We start from the raw sequence: 22,282 nt of genomic DNA, 5'->3' as shown, positions 1-22,282 counted from the left end.
CACAATTACAATAAGACACAGAAGTTTAGAAACCAAACAGAAAATGTTTAATTAAATATGCTTATCCACTATTATAAATAAAAACCAGCATTAGTAGCTGTTTTTTCCCCTAAAAACTATAAAGCAAAAAAAAAAATTGTTAATTAACTGGGCAAATCTCTAACATATGTTAATCTCTATGAAAGCACTGAATGAGGGATAAAGGAGATAAGACTATGACAGTAAGATGACAAGGGGGAGAAATTGATTATCATATAACTTGAAAACACAATGTAAATTAACATAATAAAAGCAGAGATGTTTACTACAGTACTAAATAGTGTTAAGAAAACAGTGTTACAGATGAACTAATCCTAACTAGAAGTATCAGAATTTCATATCCCTGAAACACTTTTAGAATATACAATCATTTCAGATAATCAGTAGTGTTTTAAATACTGCTCTCTTAAAAGACATGTTATTTAGTAATAATTATGGCTTCACAGGATGTTACACAATTAGTGCAGAGTCCCCATGCACTCTTCACCCTGCTTCTAAAGGTGACATCCTATATTGTTGTAGTTCAACATTAAAAGCAGGAAATTGACTTTGGTAGATGACTATTAATCTAGATTAAGTGGACTACAGAATTTAGTTTTCACCATTTTTTAAACATACATTCATCTATGTATGTACCTGTGCACAAAGCTATGGAGTTCCCATAGTGGCTCAGTGGTTAACGAATCCGAATAGGAACCTTGAGGTTTCGGGTTCAGTCCCTGGCCTTTCTCAGTGGGTTAAGGATCCGGCGTTGCCATGAGCTGTGGAGTAGATCGCAGACATGGCTTGGATCCCACGTTGCTGTGGCTCTGGTGTAGGCCAGTGTCTACAGCTCTGATTAGGCCCCTAGCCTGGGAACCTCCATATGCCACAGGTGTGGCCCTAAAAGGACAAAAGACAAAAAACAAAACAAAACTATGTATTTGATCTCATGCTTGTATTCCTGGGACCACCAAAATCAAGATATAGAACTGAGAGTGCAGAGACAAGATGGCAGAGTAGTAGGACTCAAGCTCACCTCCTCAATGAAAACACTAAAATTACAACTAACTGCTGAACAATCATCAAGAAAATAGACTGGAAGCTACTAAAAAGATATCCTATACTCAAAGACAAAAAAGAAGCCACATCAAGATGTTAGTAAGGGCACTTTCATGACATAAGCAATCCAATAACTGCTGGGTAGGAAACCCACAAATTGGAAAATAACTATATTGCAGAGGCTCTGGAGTTGAGTTCTGAACCCCGCATCGGGTTCCCCAGCTTAGGGGTCTAGCGCTGGGAGGAGGAGCCTCCAGAGCATTTGATGTTGAAAGGCCAGCAGGGAAGTGGGGAAAACAGAGAATCTACTCTTGGAGAGTGTGCACAGGGTTTTATGTGCACTGGGTCCCAGGGAAAAGCAAGTATTCCATAGGAATCTGGGTCAGACCTACCTGCAGATGTTGGAGGGTCTCCTGGGAAAGCAGGGTGTGGCTGTGGCTTGCTGTGGGGGCAGGACATTGGAAGCTGAGATCCCAGGAAATAATTATTGGTATAAGCTCCTGTGCAGGCTGCCATTTTGGAAGAATATGGCCCCACCCATTAGGGCTGAGAAACCCCAGGCCAAACAACAAACAGAGTGGGAACACAGCCCCACCTATCAGCTGCCTAAAGTCCTTCCAGGCACACAGCGACCTTGAATCATACCCAGAGACAACGCCCCACCTGCTAGAAGGACAAGACTCAGCTCCACCTACCAGTGGGCAGGCACCAGTCCCTCCCATCAGTAAACCTACCATGAGCCCCTGTATCAAGTTCACCCACAAGGGAGCAGATACCTGAAGCAGGAGAGGCTATAACCCTGTAGCCTATAAAAAGGAGACCAAACAGAAAACTATACAAAATGAAACAGCAGAGAAATATGAGCCAGATGAAGGAATAAGACAAAACCCTAGAAAACCAGCTAAATAAACCGGAGATAAGCCATCTCCATGAAAAAGACTTTGTAGAGTAATCACAGTACAGATAACCCAAGATCTCGGAAAAAACTAAAGGCAAAAATCAATATACTACAAGAAATGTTTAACAAAGAAATAGAAGATTTAAAGATTAAACAAGCAGAGATGCAAAATAAAATAACTGAAGTCAAAAATTCACTAAAAGGAACCAGTAGCAGAATATGGGAGGCAGAGGAACGAATAAGTAAGGTGGAAGAAGACTGGTGGAAATCACTGATATGGAACAGAATAGAAGAAAAAAAGAATGAAAAGAAATGAGAACAGTCTAAGAGAACTCTGGCTACAGCTTTAAATGCACCAACATTCACATCATAGAGGTGCTAGAAGGAGAAGAAAATATTTGAAGAAATAATAGCTGAAAACTTTTCACTAACATGGGAAAGGAATCATTCCCTTAAATCCAGGAAGCAAAACAAATACTGTATAGAATACACCCAAGGAGGAACACCATAAGACAAATATTAATCAAACTGACCAAATTTAAAGACAAAGAGAAAAGATTGAAAGCAGCTAGAGAAAAGCAACAAATAACATACAAGGGGAACCCTGATAAGATTATCAGCTGATTTTTCAGCAGAAACTCTGCAGGCCAGAAGGGAGTGGCACAATATACTTAAAATGGTGAAAGGAAAAAACCTACAACTAAGAGTATTCTACCCAGCAAGGCTCTCACTCCAATTTAAAGGAGAAATCAAAAGCTTTACAGACAAGCAAAAACTCAAGAGAATTCAGCACCAACAAACCAGCTTTACAACAAGTACTTAGGGAATTTCTCTAGGTAGAAAAGGTCACAATTAGAAACACGAAAACTGCAAATGGGAAGGCTTACCAGTAAAGGCAAACACATAGTAAATGTAGGAAGTCATCCACAAATATGATATCAAACCCAGCAATTGTGAGGACAGGATATTGGAGATGCATTTGCAATTAAGAGACCAGCAACTTAAAACGATCGTGTTTGTGTGTGTATTTCACTCCTATACCAAAACTTCATGGTACCTGCAAACCAAAAATCTACAATAGATACACACAAAAATAAGAAAAAGCAATCCAAACACAACACTAAAGACAATCATCAAACCACAAGAGAATAAAAGAAGGGAAGAAGAAAGACCAACAAAAACAAATCCAAAACAATGATTAAAATGGCAATAAAAACATACATATTAATAATTACCTTAAATGTAAATGGACCAAATGCTCCAACCAAAAGACATACACTGGCTGAGTGGATACAAAACAAGACCTATATATATGCTGTTTACAAGAGGACCACTTTAGTTCTTGGGACATATACAAACTGAAAGTGAGAGGATAGAAGAAGATATTCCATGCAAATGGAAATCAAAAGCTGGAGTACCAATAGTTATATGAGACAAAATAGACTTTAAGACAGTTACAAGAGACAAAAGAAGATCATTACATAATAAATCAAAGGATCAAACCAAGAAGAAGATATGACAATTATATATGCATCCAACATAGGAGCACCTCAACGTATAAGACAACTGCTAATAGCCATAAAAGAAGAAATAGACAACAACACAATAATAGTGGGTGACTTTAACACCCCACTAATAGCAATGGACATATCATCCAGACAAAAAAATCAATAAAACACAGCCTTAAATGATGTATTAGACCAAATGGACTTTGTTTTTATTTATACAATATTGCATCCAAAAGCAGCAGAATACACATTCTTCTCAAGTGCACACAATACATTCTCTAGGTTAGATCACATTCTGGACCACAAAACAAGCTCAGTAATTTAAGAAAATTGAAATCATATCAAGCATCATTTCTGATCACATTGCTGTAAAACTAGAAATCAACAAGAAAAAAAACTGCAAAAAACCCCACAAACACATGGACACAAACAATATGGTACTAAATAACCAATGGATCACTGAAGAAATCAAAGAGGAAATTTAAAAAATATACCTAGAGGGAGTTACTGTCATGGCATAGTGGAAATGAATCCAATTAGGAACCACTCACTCAGTGACCTCGCTCAGTGGGTTAAGGATCCGGCATTGCTGTGAGCTGTGGTATCAGCAGCAGACATGGCTCGGATCTGGCATTGCTGTGGCTGTGGTGTAGATTGGCAGCTACAGCTCTGATTAGACCCCTAGCCTGGGAACCTCCACATGCCATGGGTGTGGCCCTAAAAAGACCAAAAAAAAATTATATATATATATATATATATATATATATATATATAGAGAGAGAGAGAGAGAGAGAGAGAGAGAGACAGAGAGACAGAGAGACAGACAGAGAGACAGAGAGACAGAGAGACAGAGACAGAGACGGAGACAGAGACAAATGACAATGAAGACATAATGATCCAAAGCCTATGAGATGTAGCAAAAGCAGTTCTAAGAGGGAAGCTTATAACAATATAGGCCTACCTCAGGAAACAAAAAAATTCTCAAATAAACATCCTAACCTTACACCAAAGACAGCTAAAGAAAGAAGAATAAACAAAACATAAAGTGAGTAGAAGAAATAAAAAAGATCAGAGCATTCTAAATAAGATAGAGATGAAGAAAACAATAGAGAAGGTCAGTGAAACTAAAATCTAGTTCTTGAAAAGATCAACAAAATTGATAAAACCCTGGGCAGACTCATTAAAAAAAAAGAGACAGGTATCAATAAAATTAGAAATGAAAAAGGAGAAGCTACAATGGTCATCAAAGAAATGCAAAGGATCACAAGGGACTACTACAAGCAACTATAGGCCAATAAAATGGGCAACCTAGAAAAAAAATATTCAAATTCTTATAAAGGTAAAGATTGAACCAGGAAGAATAGAAAATATTAATGAATCAATAACAAGTACTGAAATTGAAACTATGATTTAAAGACTCCCAACAAACAAAAATTCAGGACTAAATGGCTTCACAGATTAATTCTATCAAACATTTCAAGAAGAGTTAACACTTGATCATCTGAAACAAAAATAAACCAATCGGGCCTAATTAAACTCAAAAGTTTATGCAGCAAAGGAAACCATAAACAAAATGAAAAAATAATCCACAGAATGGGAGTAAATAATTGCAAATTATGTGACTGACAAGGGATTAATCTACAAAATATACAAACAACTCATATAGCTCAATACCAAAACAACAACAACCCAATCAAAAAATGGATGTAAGACCTAAATGAGCATTTCTCCAAAGACATACAGGTGGTCAAAAAACATAAAAAGATGCTCAACATAGCTAATTATTAGAGAAATGCAAATCAAAACTACTATGAGGTACTACCTTATACCAGCCAGAATGGCCGTCATCAAAAAGTCTACAAACAATAAATGCTGGAGAGGGTGCAGAGAAAAGGGAACCCTCCTATAGTGTTGGTAGGAATGTAAATTTGTACAACCACTATGAAAAACGGTATAGAGGTTCCTTAAAAAACTAAAAATAGAACTACCATATGGTCAGAAATCCCCTCCTGGGCATCCATCTGGAGAAAACCGTAATTTGAAAAGATACATGCATCCCAATATTCATTACAGTACTATTTGCCACAGCTAAGATATGAAAACAACCTAAATGTCTGTTTACAGAGAAATGGATAAAGAAGATGTGGTACATATATACAATGGAATATTACTCAGCTATAAAAAAAGAATGAAATAATTGCCATTTGCAACAATGTGGATGGACCTAGAGATTATCATACTATGTGAAACTAGACAGTGAAAGACAGACATCATATGATATCACTTATATATGGAACATTTAAAAAGATACAAATGAACCTATTTGCACAACAGAAACAGACTCAGTCTTTGAAAACAAATTTAGGGTTCCCAAAGAGGACAGGTGGAGCGGGGAGGGATGGACAGGAGGTTTGGATTGGCATATGCATTCTAAAGTATGTGGAATGATTGGCCAGTGGGGACCTGCAGTATAGTACAGAGAACTCTACCCAATATTCTGTGATGATCTATGTGGGAAAAGAATCTGAAAGAGGAGTTCCCGTGGTGGCACAGTGGAAAAGAATCCGACTAGTGACCATGAGATTGTGGGTTCGTCCCTGGTCTCACTCAGTGGGTAGGCATTGCCATGAGCTGTGGCGTAGGCTGCAGAATTGGCGCGGATCCTGCATTGCTGTGGCTGTGGTGTAGGCCAGCAGCAACAGCTCTGATTCAACCTTTAGCCTGGGGACCTCCATATGCCGCGGGTGTGGCCCTAAAAAAAAAAAAAAAAAAAAAAAGGAATCTGAAAGAGAATGGATATGTGTACATGTATAACTGCCTCACTTTGTTGCACAGTGGAAATCATCACAACATTGTAAATCAACTATAATGAAACTTTAGAAAATGAAAAAACGTTAAACATTTAAAAATATTTTTTGTATAAGTAATACATTCACATTATTTTTTAAACAGCTTCACTGAGATATACTTGACCTACAATAAGCTGTGAATATTTAAAATGTTCAATTTTGACATATGTATCAACTCTTGAAACCATCATCACAATGATGAACATTTCCGTTATCCGAAAAGTTCTCTCATGCCTTTTTGTAATCTCCTCCTTCTACCTCTCCATGTTCCTACATGTCCGCCCAAGGCCACCACTGACCTGTTTTCTGTCACAATATATTTGTTTTTATTTTCTAAAATTTTATATAAATGAAATCATATTTTATGCACTCATTTTTGAATGATTTCTTTCACTCAGCAGCTATTTTGAGATTCAGTCAATCTTCTGCAGGTATCAATAGCTCATTCCTTTCTGTTGCTGAACCGTATTCTATTATCTGATCACCTGCTAGACACCCGAATTGTTCCAGTTTTAAGCTGTTACAAATAGAACTGTTCTGGACAGTGGTGTACAAATCTTTATGTAGATATATGCTTTCATTTATCTTTGGTAAATATTCAGGAATGGACTGGCTGGGTCATAGGATAGTAAAAATGTTTTACTTGTAAAGAAACTGTCAAACTACTGTCCAAAGTGGTTGAAAGATTTTACATTCACTTTAGCAATGTTAAGAGTTCTTTCACATCTTCACTACCACTTGGTATAATCAGGGTACGGTAGTATCTCATTCCAGCAGTGCATGGTAGTATCTCACTGTGGTTTTAACTTGCATTTCCGTAATGACTGATGTGTAACACTTTTTCAAGTGCTTATTTATCCTCTTCTTGGTGAAATACATGTTCAAATACTTTGCCCATTCTCTTTATTGGGTTGTTTCCTTCTTAGTGAGTTTTGAGAGTTTTTAATACATCCTGGAGGCAAAACCTTTGTTGATAACATGATTTGCAAGTTTTCTTCCCCAGCGTCTTCATTTTCTTAAAAAGGTCTTTGAAGAGCATAAGCTGTCAATTTCTTTTTTCTTTATGGATCTCGCTTTTGATGTCAAATCTAAAAAATCTTTGTGTAATTCAGGATCAGAAAGATTTCTTCCTATACTTTCTTCTAGAAGTTTTATGGTTTTAGGTTTTACATTTGGGTTCTCATCCATTTTGAGTTAATTTTTATATATGGGAAAAGGTATGGATCAAAGATATTTTTTCTTGTTTTTACTATGATAACCATTTGTAGAAAAGACCGTCCTCTCTCTATAGATTTGTTGAAAATAAAATGATCATAAGTTTATTCTGGATAGGTAGCTCATTAACTTTATTCTTAAGGTACAAGAGGATAAAGTAAAAATCCCCTAGCCACCCAGTTTCCGTCCTCAAAAATAATGTTGCCAATTTATTATGATTCATTTTAGAGAATCTATGCAAAAGTGAATAGTATGCATATATTATTCATTCTTCCACTCTTTTGCACACAAATAGTACAGTTCTATGTATACTCTTCTGATACTGTTTTAACCTAATATATATGTTATTAAGGTATAGATCATAGTGTGTATATATCTTCTATAACATATAGTATATATACTATATCTTTTATAATATATAGTATATATTATATATATACTATTATCATATATATATATAAAATATCTTCAAACACTATTTCAAACCATGGATACACAGTGATTTATTTAGCCAGTCTCTTATTGATGGAATTTTGGTTGTTCCTAGTCTTTTGCTATTAACAAACAATACTGGAGTTCCTGTTGTGGCACAGTGGTTAACGAATCTGACTAGGAACCATGAGGTTGCAAGTTCATTCTCTGACTTTGCTCAGTGGGTTAAGGATCCAGCATTCCTGTGAGCTGTGGTGTAGGTGGGAGACACAGCTCGGATCTGGCATTGCCATTTCTAGGGCTGCTCCCGTGGCATATGGAGGTTGCCAGACCAGGGGTCTAATCAAAGCTGTAGCCACTGGCCTACACCAGAGCCACAGCAACGCCAGATCCGAGCCACGTCTGCGACCTACACCACAGCTCATGGCAATGCTGGATCCTTAACCCACTGAGGCCAGGGATTGAGCCCGCAACCTCATGGTTCCTAGTCAGATTCGTTAACCACTGCACCACGACGGGAACTCCCTTCTTTTTAAAATTATTATTATAATTTATTTGCAATTTTGTGCCAATTTCTATTGTACAGCAAAGTGACCCGGTCATATGTATACATACATACATACATATATATATATATATATATATATTCCCTTTCTTATATTATCTTCCATCATGGTCTATTCCAAGAGACTGGATATAGTTCCCTGTGCTAATAGCAGGAGGACCTCATTGCTTATCCATTCTAAGTGTAATACTATGCATCTACTGTATTTCTATTTTATTATTTTTTTAATTATTTACTTAATTGGCCATACCTGGAGCCTGCAGAAGTTCCAAATCCATACCGCTACTAGCAGCAATAATGCCAGATGTTTAACCAGGGAGCTCACATGTATTTCTATTTTAAAATCTAGCTTTACCCAAATACTTTAATATAAATGTTAACATTATTAACATAATAACAAATTTTTAGAAATGAAAATTAGATTAAAAAAATTCTTGGAGTTCCTAAAGTTCCCATTGTGGCTCAGTGGTTAACGAATCCAACTAGGAACCATGAGGTTGCGGGTTTGATTCCTGGCCTTGCTCAGTGGGTTAAGGATCCGGCATAGCCATGAACTGTGGTGTAGGTTGCAGACGTGGCTCGGATCCTGCGTTGCTGTGGCGCTGCTCCGATTAGACCCCTAGCCTGGGAACCTCCACATGCTGTGGGAGCAGCCCTAGAAATGGCAAAAAGACAAAAAAAAAAAAAATTCTTGGAGTGCCTGCTGTAGTGCAACGGGATCAGTGGTGTCTCTGCAGTGCCAGGATGCAGGTTAGATCTCCGGCCTGGCACAGTGGGTTAAAGGATCCAGTGTTGCCGCCACTGCAGCCTAGGTTGCAACTGTGGCTCAGATCTGATCCTTGGCCTGGGAACTTCATATGCCATGGGGAGGCCAAAAATGAAACAAAAACAAAAACAAAAAACAACAAAAAAACCCTCAATGGTTACTGTTAAGCCAAATCTGACATTTCTATGTCAAAAACAAAAATTAAGTAGGTGACGGCCAGAACGATGATTCTGAGCTATACTATCAGTTATTCATATTTATGAAGTAATTTCCTCGTCACTCACACCTCAAAACGTTATCTTACTAGATGTTACTATTTTTCTTCATTGTTGAACAAATCTGAAATTTCCTTATGATTTAATCTGTTCCTCACTTACCGAATCCCGGTTAAGAAAATTTGATGACTCATCATCTAGTAATGGTCTTGAGGCAAGAATGTCTATTTTACCTTCCAGTCTTCCCTCCATGGTTTTAATGGCATTCAAAAGAGTCTTTAGAGAGATCCTAGAGTCTCCAGTCTCCTGAGAAGCTCTCACAGACGTCAGAGTAGGTGCAAAGGTCACACGGCGCACAGGGTTTGGAATAACACTGGGCAAACCAAGTGATGAAGTTCGTTCCTTCACATAGTTTACATGGGGCCTGTAGCTTTCAAGGAATTTTGAAGAGGCAGGCCTCTCTGGAGATTTCTTTTTTCTTGGAGGCATCACCAATTAAAAAAACAAAATCAACTTAAACCTAGAGTTATTTTTCAACAAGTGCTGCTTTTACTGTGGGAAACAACACTATGTTCTCAATGAAGTCGCAATAGAAAATTTACTTAAAAATGTGTTCCTCTGCTTTCAGAATGAAGAAAATACAAGCATAAAGTATGTCCTAGTGAAGAAACAAAGTGTATCTAATGAGGCCTCCTTTACTGGTATAGTCAGATGGTTAGAACTCTAGCAGTATTCTGTTTGAAGACACATTCTAGTTCCTTGGTTGCCAGGGGTATACATACACAAATGCTATAGATATGGTAGTTACACTGACTCTTAAAAATGAAAAATAATGTGGTAAATTTATAAATCATTGAAATGAATCACTTTCTTTAACATATTCCTGGATTATTTTCTTTACTAAATGCATTATATATCTTGTTTGTCTAATTTTCTCTATTCATCTGTTAAAATGTTATGTGACCTACGAAAGGTTTTTAGTCTCAATAGCCACCATGTTGACAAGTAAGCACTTGCACTATTAATACCTCTTTCAAGTATGCTGTGGCAGGTTTATCTTGGTATTGAGTTCTGTATTTGCTTATAACTCAAAAACCAAAGATAAAACCAAACTCATTCCTCTCTGCCCAAAGTTTTTTTGTGTTTTTTTTTTTTTTTCCCCTTTGCACAGCCACACATGCAGCATATGGAAGTTCCCCAGGCCAGGGGTCAAATTGGAGCTCTAGCTGCCATCTATACCACCACCATGGCAATACCTCCACTGCAGATTGCAGCAACACTGGATCCTTAACACACTGAGTGAGGTCAGGGATTGAACCCACATCATCACAGAGCCAAAACAGGAACTCCTGCCAAAAGTTTTAAGGCTCAAAAAACCACTTCCTCTATGAAAGTGATTCTCAATGCTTTCATCATAATGATGGATGCTACTTTGTTTCTGAAAGGCATAATCTCTTGTTCTAAAATAAAGTTTCCTAAATACATTCCCAATCCTCCAATTAGAACATAAGAAAATTGTATGTCCCAGTACATCTTTATGAATTCCTATATAGCTGAGTGGAAACTTGTACACACTGTCTGTTTAAAAAAAATGTTTAAGCTCACTTTAGCAGCACATATACTAAAAAATGTTTGTTAAATTGAATCAAGAAGCGAATATTCATCTTTCTGGGGTTGTGTGGTGAGGTGGGGAGAAAGGCATCAACTTTTTTAAAAGCTATATTAAAACAATATAACAACAATCTGTTCTGTAGCTATTAATCACACCTGAGCATATTTTCCCTCCAGTGCCTTATTCAACTTGCGTAGATGGTCATTCTGTGAACTGGTTTCAGTAAAAGAATGTAGTTGTTCTTCTAGCTGTTTAACTTTTATCTAGAGGAAAAACAGAAGAAAACTTTGCAAACTCATAAAGATGACTACTCACATCTTTAAAGAAAAATGATCACTTGGGGGAAGAGAATCATGAACATCGACTCAGATCTCCAATTGCCCTTTCTTGTACATTTTCTTCTTATCCCAAATCCTCTCATACAAGTCAACAATTAACATTACTGAGCCTATCCCTAAATAAGGAAAAATTTCATTCAAAATTTTTAATTTAAATCTTTTTCCTCTCTTGATATCTTTTCTTGTTTCCCACTTTTGGAGGACAAACTGGTTGTAGCTACTGGACACTGTAGGAACTGTTAAAATTTGAGTGCCAATATTGCTTTTTTGGGAAAGGTTACATGAAAACACATTTTGTCTCATGCAATCTCTCTTGTTCCACAAGCAGAATTCTTTCTCTCAACTTTGCTTGTTTCTATCGCTCTTTCCCTCAGTGTACAGTATAAAACATGTGCTGTGATTTTCACTTAGGGTTCAGAATTAGAACGGCTGCCTCCAAACGGAGGTATTGATGCAACAATTATTCTCATTTTAAATGCAAGCAAACTACTGTTAACCTTAGAACCCCGTGGAAAATACTGATGAACACTCAAAGACTTTTAGATTTGCCCCTCAAGCAAAACGCAGAATATCCTTGTTCTACAATTTTTCTCAGATAATTTACCTACTTTCAGTCTCGGTATTCAATAAAATGTCTTAATGCTTGTCAGATGGCATGTTCTAACCTATAAAATACCTAATTTTTACATTAAGTTTCTTTTTTAGAAGGATTTCTAATTCAGGACATTGAAGTAGGAAAGAACACAGAAACAAATAAATCCTGCTGTTCCTCAGAGATGTAATGTTTCTGTGTCATAAAAATCTAAGCAGCTTTCATAGTTAGCTTACCAGGCAGACTCAGGAAAAGCAGTATTTAGGGCAAGGTCATATCCTCATATTGTTTAAAATGATCTATCTATAGATATATTTTTTAATTGAGGAATAGTTGACTTACGTAAATTTCAGGTTACAACACAGTGATTCACAGTTTTTATGGGATTATATCCTATTTATAGTTATTATAAAACACCGGCTATAGTTTGTGCTGTACAATATATCCTTGTAGCTTATTTTATACATAGTTGTTTATACCTTTTAATCCTCTACCTCTATCTTCCCTCTTACATATGTTTTTAATGTAAAACTATAAAAACCTAATACTATAGAGACTATGAGACACCTAAGAAATGGGTGAAAAGGAACACTTATTTTTATGTGTTTTATAATGCAAGTATTCAAACTTAATTAATAAATTTCCTAGTTTTTTTTTCTCCTTCTGTACATTTGGTAAATTAGAAATAAACTAGGACATAGGAGTTCCCTTGAGGCCCAGGTGGTTAGGGATCCAGGAAAAAGAAAAAATCTACTTGTGAAAGCAATGATACACATAAGGGCAAAAGGATAAACATCAAGATGTAAAAAAGGACATCGAAGTCATAAACTGTGGGGAAAGAATAAGAAAGTTTAGACTCTTTTAGAATGTGTTTGAGCCTATATAACTACCAGTCTAAAAATCAGATAAAGGAAGGGGTCAACATACTTGAAAAACAGAGCAACCACAAATCAAAAACAAAAAATAGATTCACAAAAACCAAAAAGAAGAGGACACAGGCACAAAATAAAAGGAAATCATATGATCAGTAAAAGAAGAACAGAACAAAGAGAAACATAGAATCAACTGGAAAACAAGGTTTAAAATGGCAATAAATATATTTATCAAAGTAATTACCTTAAATATCAATGGACTGAATAATTCAATCAAAAGATATAGAGTGGCAGACTGGATTAAAAAACAAGAACCTACAATATGCAGCCTATGAGAAAACTCCTTAGGGCAAAGGACATATATAAACTGAAAGTGAGGGGATGGAAAAAGATGTTTCATGCAAAGGGAAATGACAAGAAAGCAGGAGTCACAATACTCAGATAAGACAGACTTCAAAACAAAGGCCACAGAGAAAGAAAAGGACACTATTTAATGATAAAAGGATTAATTCAAGAAGAGGAAATCACACTTGTCTACATATATGTACCTAATGTAGGAATAACCAAATGCATGAAACAAATACTAATAGCCATAAAAGGAGAAATTGATGGGAATGCAATAGCAGTTGGAGACTTTAACACCTCACATCAATGGACAGAACTTCTAGACAAAAAATCAACAAGGGAAAATGGATCCTAAATGCTGCAATAGAATAGTCAGACATAATTGATATTTTCAGGACATTATATCCAAAAAAAACCCAGAATATACATTCTTTTCAAGTGCCCATGTGACATTCTCTAGGGCTGCCCACATACTGGGACACAAAACTAAGCTCAACAAATTTAAGAGTATGTAAGTTATTTAAAGAATCTTCTCTGACCACAATGTCATGAAACTAGAAATCGATCACAGAAAAATAAATAAGAAAAAACTTGCCACACATGCTACTAAAAAACCAATGGGTCAATGAGGAAATTAAAACAGAAACAAAGGTATTCCTGGGGTGGCACAACAGGATTGGCAGCACCTTGGGAGAAGTGAGATGCAGGTTTGATCCACTGGCACAGTGGGTTCAAGATTTGACATTGCCACAGCTATGGCTTAGGTTGCAACTACTGCTTGGATCTGATACCCTTCGTGGGAACTCCACACGCCACAAGGTGGCTTAAAAAAAAAAAAAGGAAATTAAAAAATACCTTGAGACAAATGACAATGAAAACACAACCATACAAAAATCTATGCGATGCAATAAAAGGAGTACTTAGAGAGAAGTTCATAGTGATACAGGCCTTATTCAAAAAACAAGAAAATTTTCAAATAAACAACTCAACCTATCACCTAAAGGAATTAGAGAAAGAACAACAAAAAACCTAAAGGCAGCAGAAGGAAGGAAACCATAAAGAACAGAGAGGAAATCAATAAAATAGATATTTAAAAAACAATAGAAAAAAAAATCAATAAAACCAAGAACTGGTTCTTTGATAGGGTACACAAAACTGACAACCTCTGGCCAAACTCACCAAGAAGATAAGAGAGAGAAACAAATAAAAAAAATAAGAAATTAAGAAGGAGAAACCTCAACTGATATTACCGAAATTTAAAAAAAAATGAGAATACTATGAAAAATTATACACTAACAAATTTGACAACCTAGAAGAAATGGACAGTTTTCACCAAAACTGAATCCAGAACAAATAGGTAATTCGAACAGACTGATCATTAGAGGTGAAATAGAATATGCAATTAAAAAAAAAAGTCCAGGACTAGATGGCTCCAGAAGCAGATTCTACCAAACATACAAGGAGGAACCCTACACCCATCCTTCTTAAACTCTTCCAAAAGACTGGAGAAGAAAGACATTCCCAAAGACATTCTATGAAGCCACCATAACCCTAATACCAAATGCAAAGACACTACCAAAAAATAAAATTATAGGCCAATATCTTTGAGGACTATAGATGCAAAAATTCTCAACTGAATCCAACAACACAGACAAGATCATACACCAAGTGGGATTCATCCCAAGTTCACAAGGATGGTTCAACATATGCAAATCAATATAACAAGGGAAAATGGATCCTAAATGCTGCAATAGAATAGTTAGACATAATCATCTCCATAGATGCAGAAAAAGCATTTGACAAAATCCAACATCCATTCATGATAAAAACTCTTACTGAAGTAGGTTATAGGGAACATGAAAGCCATTTATGACAAACCCACAGCCGACATCATTGTCAATGGAGAAAAGGTGAAAACCTTCCCACTAAAATCCGGAACAAGATCAGGATGCCCACTCTCACCACTTTTATTCAGTATTGGAAGTCCTAGCCACAGCAATTAGACAAAAGAAAAAAGAAATAAGAGGTATCTAAATTGGAAGAGAGGTAAAATTGTCACTGTATGCAGATGACATGATACTATATATAGAAAACCCTAAGGACTCCATACAAAAGTTATGTAATCTGATTAACAAATTCAGCAAAGTAGCAGGATACAAGATTAACATTCAGAAATCGGTTGCATTTCTGTATACTAACAATGAAATATCAGAGAAGCAATATAAAAAATACCTTTTAAAATTACACCAAATATAAAATACCTAGGAATAAACCTGACAAAGGAGATGAAAGACTATTATGCTGAGAACTATAAAACATTAATAAAGGAAATTAAAGAGCATTCAAAGAAATGCAAAGATATCTATGCTTCTGGATCAGAAGAATTAATAATGTTAAAATGAACATACTACCTGAAGCAATCTACAGATTTAATGTGATTCCTATCAAATTACCCATGGCATTTTTCATAGTGCTAGAACAAATAATCCAAAAATGTACACAGAACCATAAAGACCCAGAAGTGCCAAAGCTATCCTGAGGAAAAATATAAGGTAGGAAGCATAACTCTCCTAGACTTCAGACAATATCATGAAAGTACAGTAATCAAGGCAGTGTGGTAATGGTACAAAACCAGACATACAGATCAATGGAACAGAATAGAGAGCCTAGAAATAAACCCAGACACCTATGGCCAATTAATCTTGGAACCAGAGTGGCAACAATATAAAATGGGAAAAAGAGTCTCTTCAGCAAGTGGGAAAACAGGACAGCTGCATGTAAATCAACAAAACGAGAACACACGCTCATACCACGCACAAAAATAAACACAAAATTAAAGACTTAAATATAAGACACCATAAAACTCCTAAAAGAGAACACAGACAAAACATTTTCCGACATAACTATATAAATGTTTACTTAGGTCAGTCTCCCAAGGCAACAGAAATAGAAACAAAAATAAATAAATGGGACCTAATCAAACTTACAAGCTTTTGCATAGCAAAGGAAACCATTCCTAAAAAAAAGAGACAACCTACAGAATAGGAGAAAATAGTTGCAAATGATGCAAGTAACGAGGAGCTAATCTCCAAAATATACAAACAATGCATGCAACTCCACAGCAAAAAGACAAATGGCCCAAACAAAAAATGGGCAGAAGACCTAAATAGACCTAAATTTCTCCAAAGAAGACATATGGATGGCCAGGAGGCAAATGAAAAGATGCTTCATATCACTAATTATTAGACAGGTGCAGATTAAAACAACAATGAGGTATCATCTCACACCAGTCAGAATGGCCATCATTAATCTACAAATAACAAATGCTGGAGAGAGTGGAGAAATGGGAACCCTCCTACACTGCTGGTGGGAATGTAAATTAGTACAACAACTATGGAAAATAGAATGGAGGTTCCTCAGAAAGTTAAGTATAGAACTACCATATGGTCCCGCAGTCCCACTCCTGGGCATATATCTGGACAAAAGAATAATTCAAAGATATAATATGTTCACTGCAGCAGTATTCACAATAGCCAAGACATGGAAACAACCTAAATGTCCACTGACAGATAAATGGATTAAGAAGACATAATGCATATATACAACAGAATACTACTTAGTCATAAAAAAACAAAATAATGCCATTTGCAGCAACATGAATGCAACTAGAGATTATGATATCACTTATATGTAGAATCTAAAATATAGCACAAATGAACCTATCTAAAAACAAAAAAAGACTCACAGATTAGAGAACAAGACTTCTGGTTGCCAAGGTAAAATGGGGAAAGAGTTGGATGAACTGGGAGTTTGGGGTAAGTAGATGCAAATTATTAGATTTAGAATGGATAAGCCATGAGGTCCTACTGTATAATCACAGTGAACTATATCTAATTTCTTGGGATAAACCATTATGGAAGATAATATAAGAAAAGGAATATATATATATATGTATTTTTTAATATATATTTTATGTATGTATGACTGGGTCATTTTACTGTGCAGTAAAAACTGGCACATTGTAAATCAAGTATACTGTTTTTATTTTTATTTATTTATTTCTTCACAGCTGTATGTGCAGCATATGGATGTTCCTGGGCCAGGGATGGAACTGGAGCAGCAGCTGCAATCTATGCCCTAACCACAGCAGCACTGGATCCTTAATCCACTGAGCAAGGCCAGGGATTGAACCCACTTCCTCATAGAGACATCAGGTCCTTAACCTGTTGAGCCACAATAGGAACTCTGTGAACTATAATAAAAATAAAAATTAAAAAAAAACACTTGATTTAAAAATGAGAAGACCTGAATAGATATTTTTTCCAAAAAGAAGACATACAGAGGGCCAACAGGCACATGAAAAGATACTCAATATTGCCTATTATCTGGGAAATGCAAATCAAAACCCCAATGAAATATCACTTTACACCTGTCAGACTGGCTATCATCAAATAACAAATGTTGGTAGGATGTAGAGAAAAGGGAACTGCAGTACAATGCTGGTGGGAGTGTAAACTGGTGTAGCCACTATGGAAAACAGTGTGGAAATTCCTCAAAAAACTAAAAATAGAATTACCATGTGATACAGCAATTCCACCTAAGTACATATGTAAAGAAAATGAAAATACTAATTAAAAAAGATTTATGACCCCAATGTTCACAGCAGAATTATTTACAATAGCCAAGATATGGAAGCCACCTAAGGGTCTATGGACAGATGACTGAATAAAGAAGATGCAGTGTGCATAAATATATATATATATATATGTATATGTATGTATGTATACACACACACACACACACACACACACACACACACACACACACACAGTGGAATATTACTCAGCCATAGAAAAGAAATCTTGCCACTTGCAATAACATAGATGGAAATGAAAGATATTGTATTCAGTGAAATAAGTCAGACAAAGAAAGACAAATACTGTATCTTATGATTTATATGTGGAATCTAAAGAATAAAACAAAGGAATGAAAATAACAAAACAGAGAGCCTCACAGATATGGAGAACAAACTAGTGGTTATCAATGGGGGAAGGGAAGAAGAGTGGGGCAAGACAGGGTTAGGGGGATTAAGAGGTTTAAACTACTATATATTGGAGTTCCCATCGTAGCACAGCAGAAACAAATCCAACTAGAAACCATGGGGTTGAGGGTTCGATCCCTGGCATTGTTCAGTGGGTTAAGGATCTGGCGTTGCTGTGAGCTGTGGCGTTAGGTCACAGATGCGGCTCAGATCTGGCGTGGGTGTGCCGTACGTAGGCTGGTGGCTACAGCTCCGATTCGACCCCTAGCCTGGGAACTTCCATATGCCATGAGTGCAGCCCTAAAAAGACAAAAAGACAAAAGAAACCCAAAAAATACTATATACAAAATAAGCTACAAGGATCTATTCAGCACAGGAAATATAGACAATATTTTTTTTCTTTTTATAGTCACACCTGCAGCATATGGAAGTTTCTGGGCTAGAGGATGAATCTGAGCTGCAGCTGCCACCCTACACCATGGCCACACTGGATCTGAGTTGCATCTGTGATCTACGTTGCAGCTTGTGACAATGTCGGATGCTTAATCCACTGAGCAAGGCCAGGGATCAAACCCGTATCCTCACTGACACTATGTCAGGTTCTTAACCTGGTGAATTGGAAACTCCAGCCAATATTTTATAATAACTTTTTTTTTTTTGGCCACACTGCAGCATATGGAAATCCTCAGGCCAGAGATCAAATCTGAGCCATAGCTGTGACTACCCCACAGCTGTGGCAATACTAGATCCTTAACCCACTGCACCAAGCCGGGGACTGAACCCGTGCTGCTGCAGAGACAAAGCATACTTAACCTGCTGGGCCACAGCAGGAACTTCTATAATAACTTTAAATGGAGTATGATATAAAAATATTGAATCACTCATCTGTACTCCTGAAACTAATATTGTAAATCAACTATACTTCAATATAAGAGAACATAGGCTTTTTACATTGGCAGCAAATGACCATGCATAAAATAATTATAATAAAGTTCCACACTGTCACAGAATGAGCCTTGGATTCACAATTTTAGGTTTCAGCATTATATTACAGGTGTGTAAATAGAAGTCAACTGGCTTTGAATGAGGGACCAAACATAGGGTGGTTTAAAGACTTGTCAGAGAATTAGTAAATGACAGAGCTAGGTCTTCTAAAAATCCACAATATTTAGTTTGATAACTGGCATTAAAAAACTGGGAAATAAAAATCAGAAAATAAAATCTCCTACCTGGAGTTTCCCCTTTTCATAGGCCAGTTTATTTTTACTGTCCGTAATTTTTCCCAAGACATTTTCCACTTGTTGTTGGGCAAGCTGATAAAGCAAACACAGGTATCAGTACTTCTAGGCACAGAATAAATAATCATTTTCCTTTTAAAATAAGTATTCATATGCCCATTTTCTGAAGGGTTTTTATCAGAAATGGGTATTGGATTTTGTCAAAGGCTTTTTCCACGTCTATTGAGAGGATCATATGGTTTTTATTCTTCAGTTTGTTAATGTGGTGTATCACATTGATGGATTTGCGGATATTGAAGAACCCTTGCATCCCTGGGATAAATCCCACTCGATCATGATGTACAATCCTTTTAATGTATTGTTAGATGTGGTTTGCTAGTATTTTGTTGAGGATTTTTGCATCGATGATCATCAGTGATATTGGCCTGTAGTTTTCTTTTTTTGTGGCGTCTTTGTCTGGTTTTGGTACCAGGGTGACAGTGGCCTCATAGAATGAGTTTGGGAGTATCCCTTCTTCTGCAATTTTTTGAAATAGTTTCAGAAGGAGAGATGTTAGCTCTTCTCTAAATGTTTGATAGAATTCGCCTGTGAAGCCATCTGGTCCTGGACTTTTGTTTGTTGGAAGTTTTTTAATCACAGTTTCCATAGCAATCCCACTCCTGGGCATCTATCCAGAGAAAACCATGACTCGCAAAGACACATGTACTCCAATGTTCATTGCAGCACTATTTACAATAGCCAAGACATGGAAACACCCTAAATGTCCATCAACAGAGGAGTGGATCCAGAAGATGTGGTACATATACACAATGGAATATTACTCAGCCATCAAAAAGAACAAAATACCAGCATTTTTTGCAACATGGATGGACCTAGAAACTATCATGCTAAGTGAAGTCAGCCATACAATAAGACACCAACATCAAATGCTTTCACTGACATGTGGAATCTGAAAAAAGGACAGAATGAACTTCTTTGCAGAACAGATGCTGACTCACAGACACTGAAAAACTTATGGTCTCTGGAGGAGACAGTTTGGGGGGTGGGGGGATGTGCTTGGGCTGTGGGATGGAAATCCTGTGAAATCAGATTGTTATGATCATTATACAACTACAGATGTGATAAATTCATTTGAGTAATAAAATAAATAAATAAATAAATAAATAAGTATTCGTACCCTGCTATTTCATATTTATTTATTTTTATTTTTTCCCCGCTGTACAGCATGGGGATCAAGTTATTCTTACATGTATACATTTTTCCCCCACCCTTTGTTCTGTTGCAATATGAGTATCTAGACATAGCTTTCAATGCTACTCAGCAGGATCTCCTTGTAAATCTATTCTAAGTTGTATCTGATAACCCCAAGCTCCCGATCCCTTCCACTCCCTCCCTCTCCTGTCGGGCAAGCACAAGTCTATTCTCTAAGTCCATGATTTTCTTTTCTGTGGAGATGTTCATTTGTGCTGGATATTAGATTCCAGATATGGTATTTGTCTTTGTCTTTCTGACTCATTTCACTCAGTATGAGAGTCTCTAGTTCCATCCATGTTGCTGCAAATGGCATTATGTCATTTATTTCGTATTTATTTGCTACAGCTACCTTCTTGTCTTTTTTTAGATAGCTGATCATAGTGCTAATATAATATGCAACATGTAGGGAGACTGCTAAATGGAAGAATGAGTACCTTAGGAGTCAGTTTGTTGTTCTCGATTTCCTAATTCTATTTTTGTTACATCAATTTTTCCTTTGCTGTTGTCACCTAACCCAGATTTATCAGTGGTTGCAGATATACAGTTTGAGGATTACATACAGTTGGCCCTCTGTATCCACAGGTTTCACATCCATGGGTTCAACCAACCATGGATCAAGATTACTCAGAAAAAAAAAATTTCCATTAAAGTTCCAAAAAGCAAAACTTGAATTTGCCACCATGGGCAAATGGAAATTATTTGCATAACATTTACATTGTATGAGGTATTATAAGTAATCTAAAGATGATTTAAAGTATATGGGAGGATGCACGTAGGTTAAATGTAACTATTGCACCATTTCATATAAGGGACTTAGGCATCCACATATTTCCTAGAACTAACCCCCAAAACATACTGAGAGAGGACTGCCATTCTTTAAAAAAAAAAAAATGGGAGCTACAAAAGATCACAACCACTTGGACAACAGGAGACACTTCAGTTACCATAGTAAAAGGAAATAAAAGAAAAAAACCTGAAAAAAATAAATGAAATGTTTGCTGGAAACCCCAACATTGATCAAGTACTCAACACAGTGTTATCTTGGACAAACATTGCTAAAATCTCTGTATTTCATGAAATCACATATTTAATCATCCAAACAGCCTTTAATAATAGTTATTTTTGCCTTTATCCTCAGACTCTGTCAGAAGAAATAAGTGTAAAATAAATTTCTCTTGATTAAACTTTGGGCCTTACCAGTATTTCAGGAACACTATTGGTGACTGAATATGGCCACTGTCACCTTCATAATCAATTTCAGTGTTATATTTTAATAACAGGAAACACTAGTATTTGCCATATGCCAAAATCATCTTTGTAAGTCCATTGTAGGGATAGTACACACAAGCAAATATGACTGAAAACACAAATTCTTTATCACATAGGCCAACCAGCTGCACCATGGATCATTTGCAGTAAATTTTGAGTTCAAAGTCTTAATGTTGGTTAAGTATCTCATATT

General features: G+C 36.4%; 1 protein-coding gene across 11 annotated transcripts in view; it reads right to left on the bottom strand.

Annotated features, from left to right (window-relative positions):
* The window catches only part of CCDC150 (coiled-coil domain containing 150), a 91,968-nt gene that overhangs the window by 22,993 nt on the left and 46,693 nt on the right, over positions 1–22,282 (bottom strand). For 9 of the 11 annotated variants that reach the window (XM_047773117.1, XM_047773120.1, XM_047773118.1 and 6 more), the window contains 2 exons: positions 19,558–19,641; positions 11,296–11,403 (listed from right to left, as the gene is read on the bottom strand). In XM_047773117.1, the coding sequence (XP_047629073.1) occupies positions 11,296–11,403; positions 19,558–19,641 (192 nt within the window). The remainder of the gene's footprint in view (positions 1–11,295; positions 11,404–19,557; positions 19,642–22,282) is intronic. The other 2 variants (XM_047773119.1, XM_047773123.1) reach the window with 1 other exon arrangement.

Source organism: Phacochoerus africanus, chromosome 3 (genome assembly GCF_016906955.1).
Source record: "Phacochoerus africanus isolate WHEZ1 chromosome 3, ROS_Pafr_v1, whole genome shotgun sequence".
Taxonomy (NCBI): Eukaryota; Metazoa; Chordata; class Mammalia; order Artiodactyla; family Suidae; genus Phacochoerus; species Phacochoerus africanus.
The sequence above is the reverse complement of the archived record's forward strand: the minus strand, read 5'-3'. Positions and strand labels throughout refer to the sequence as shown.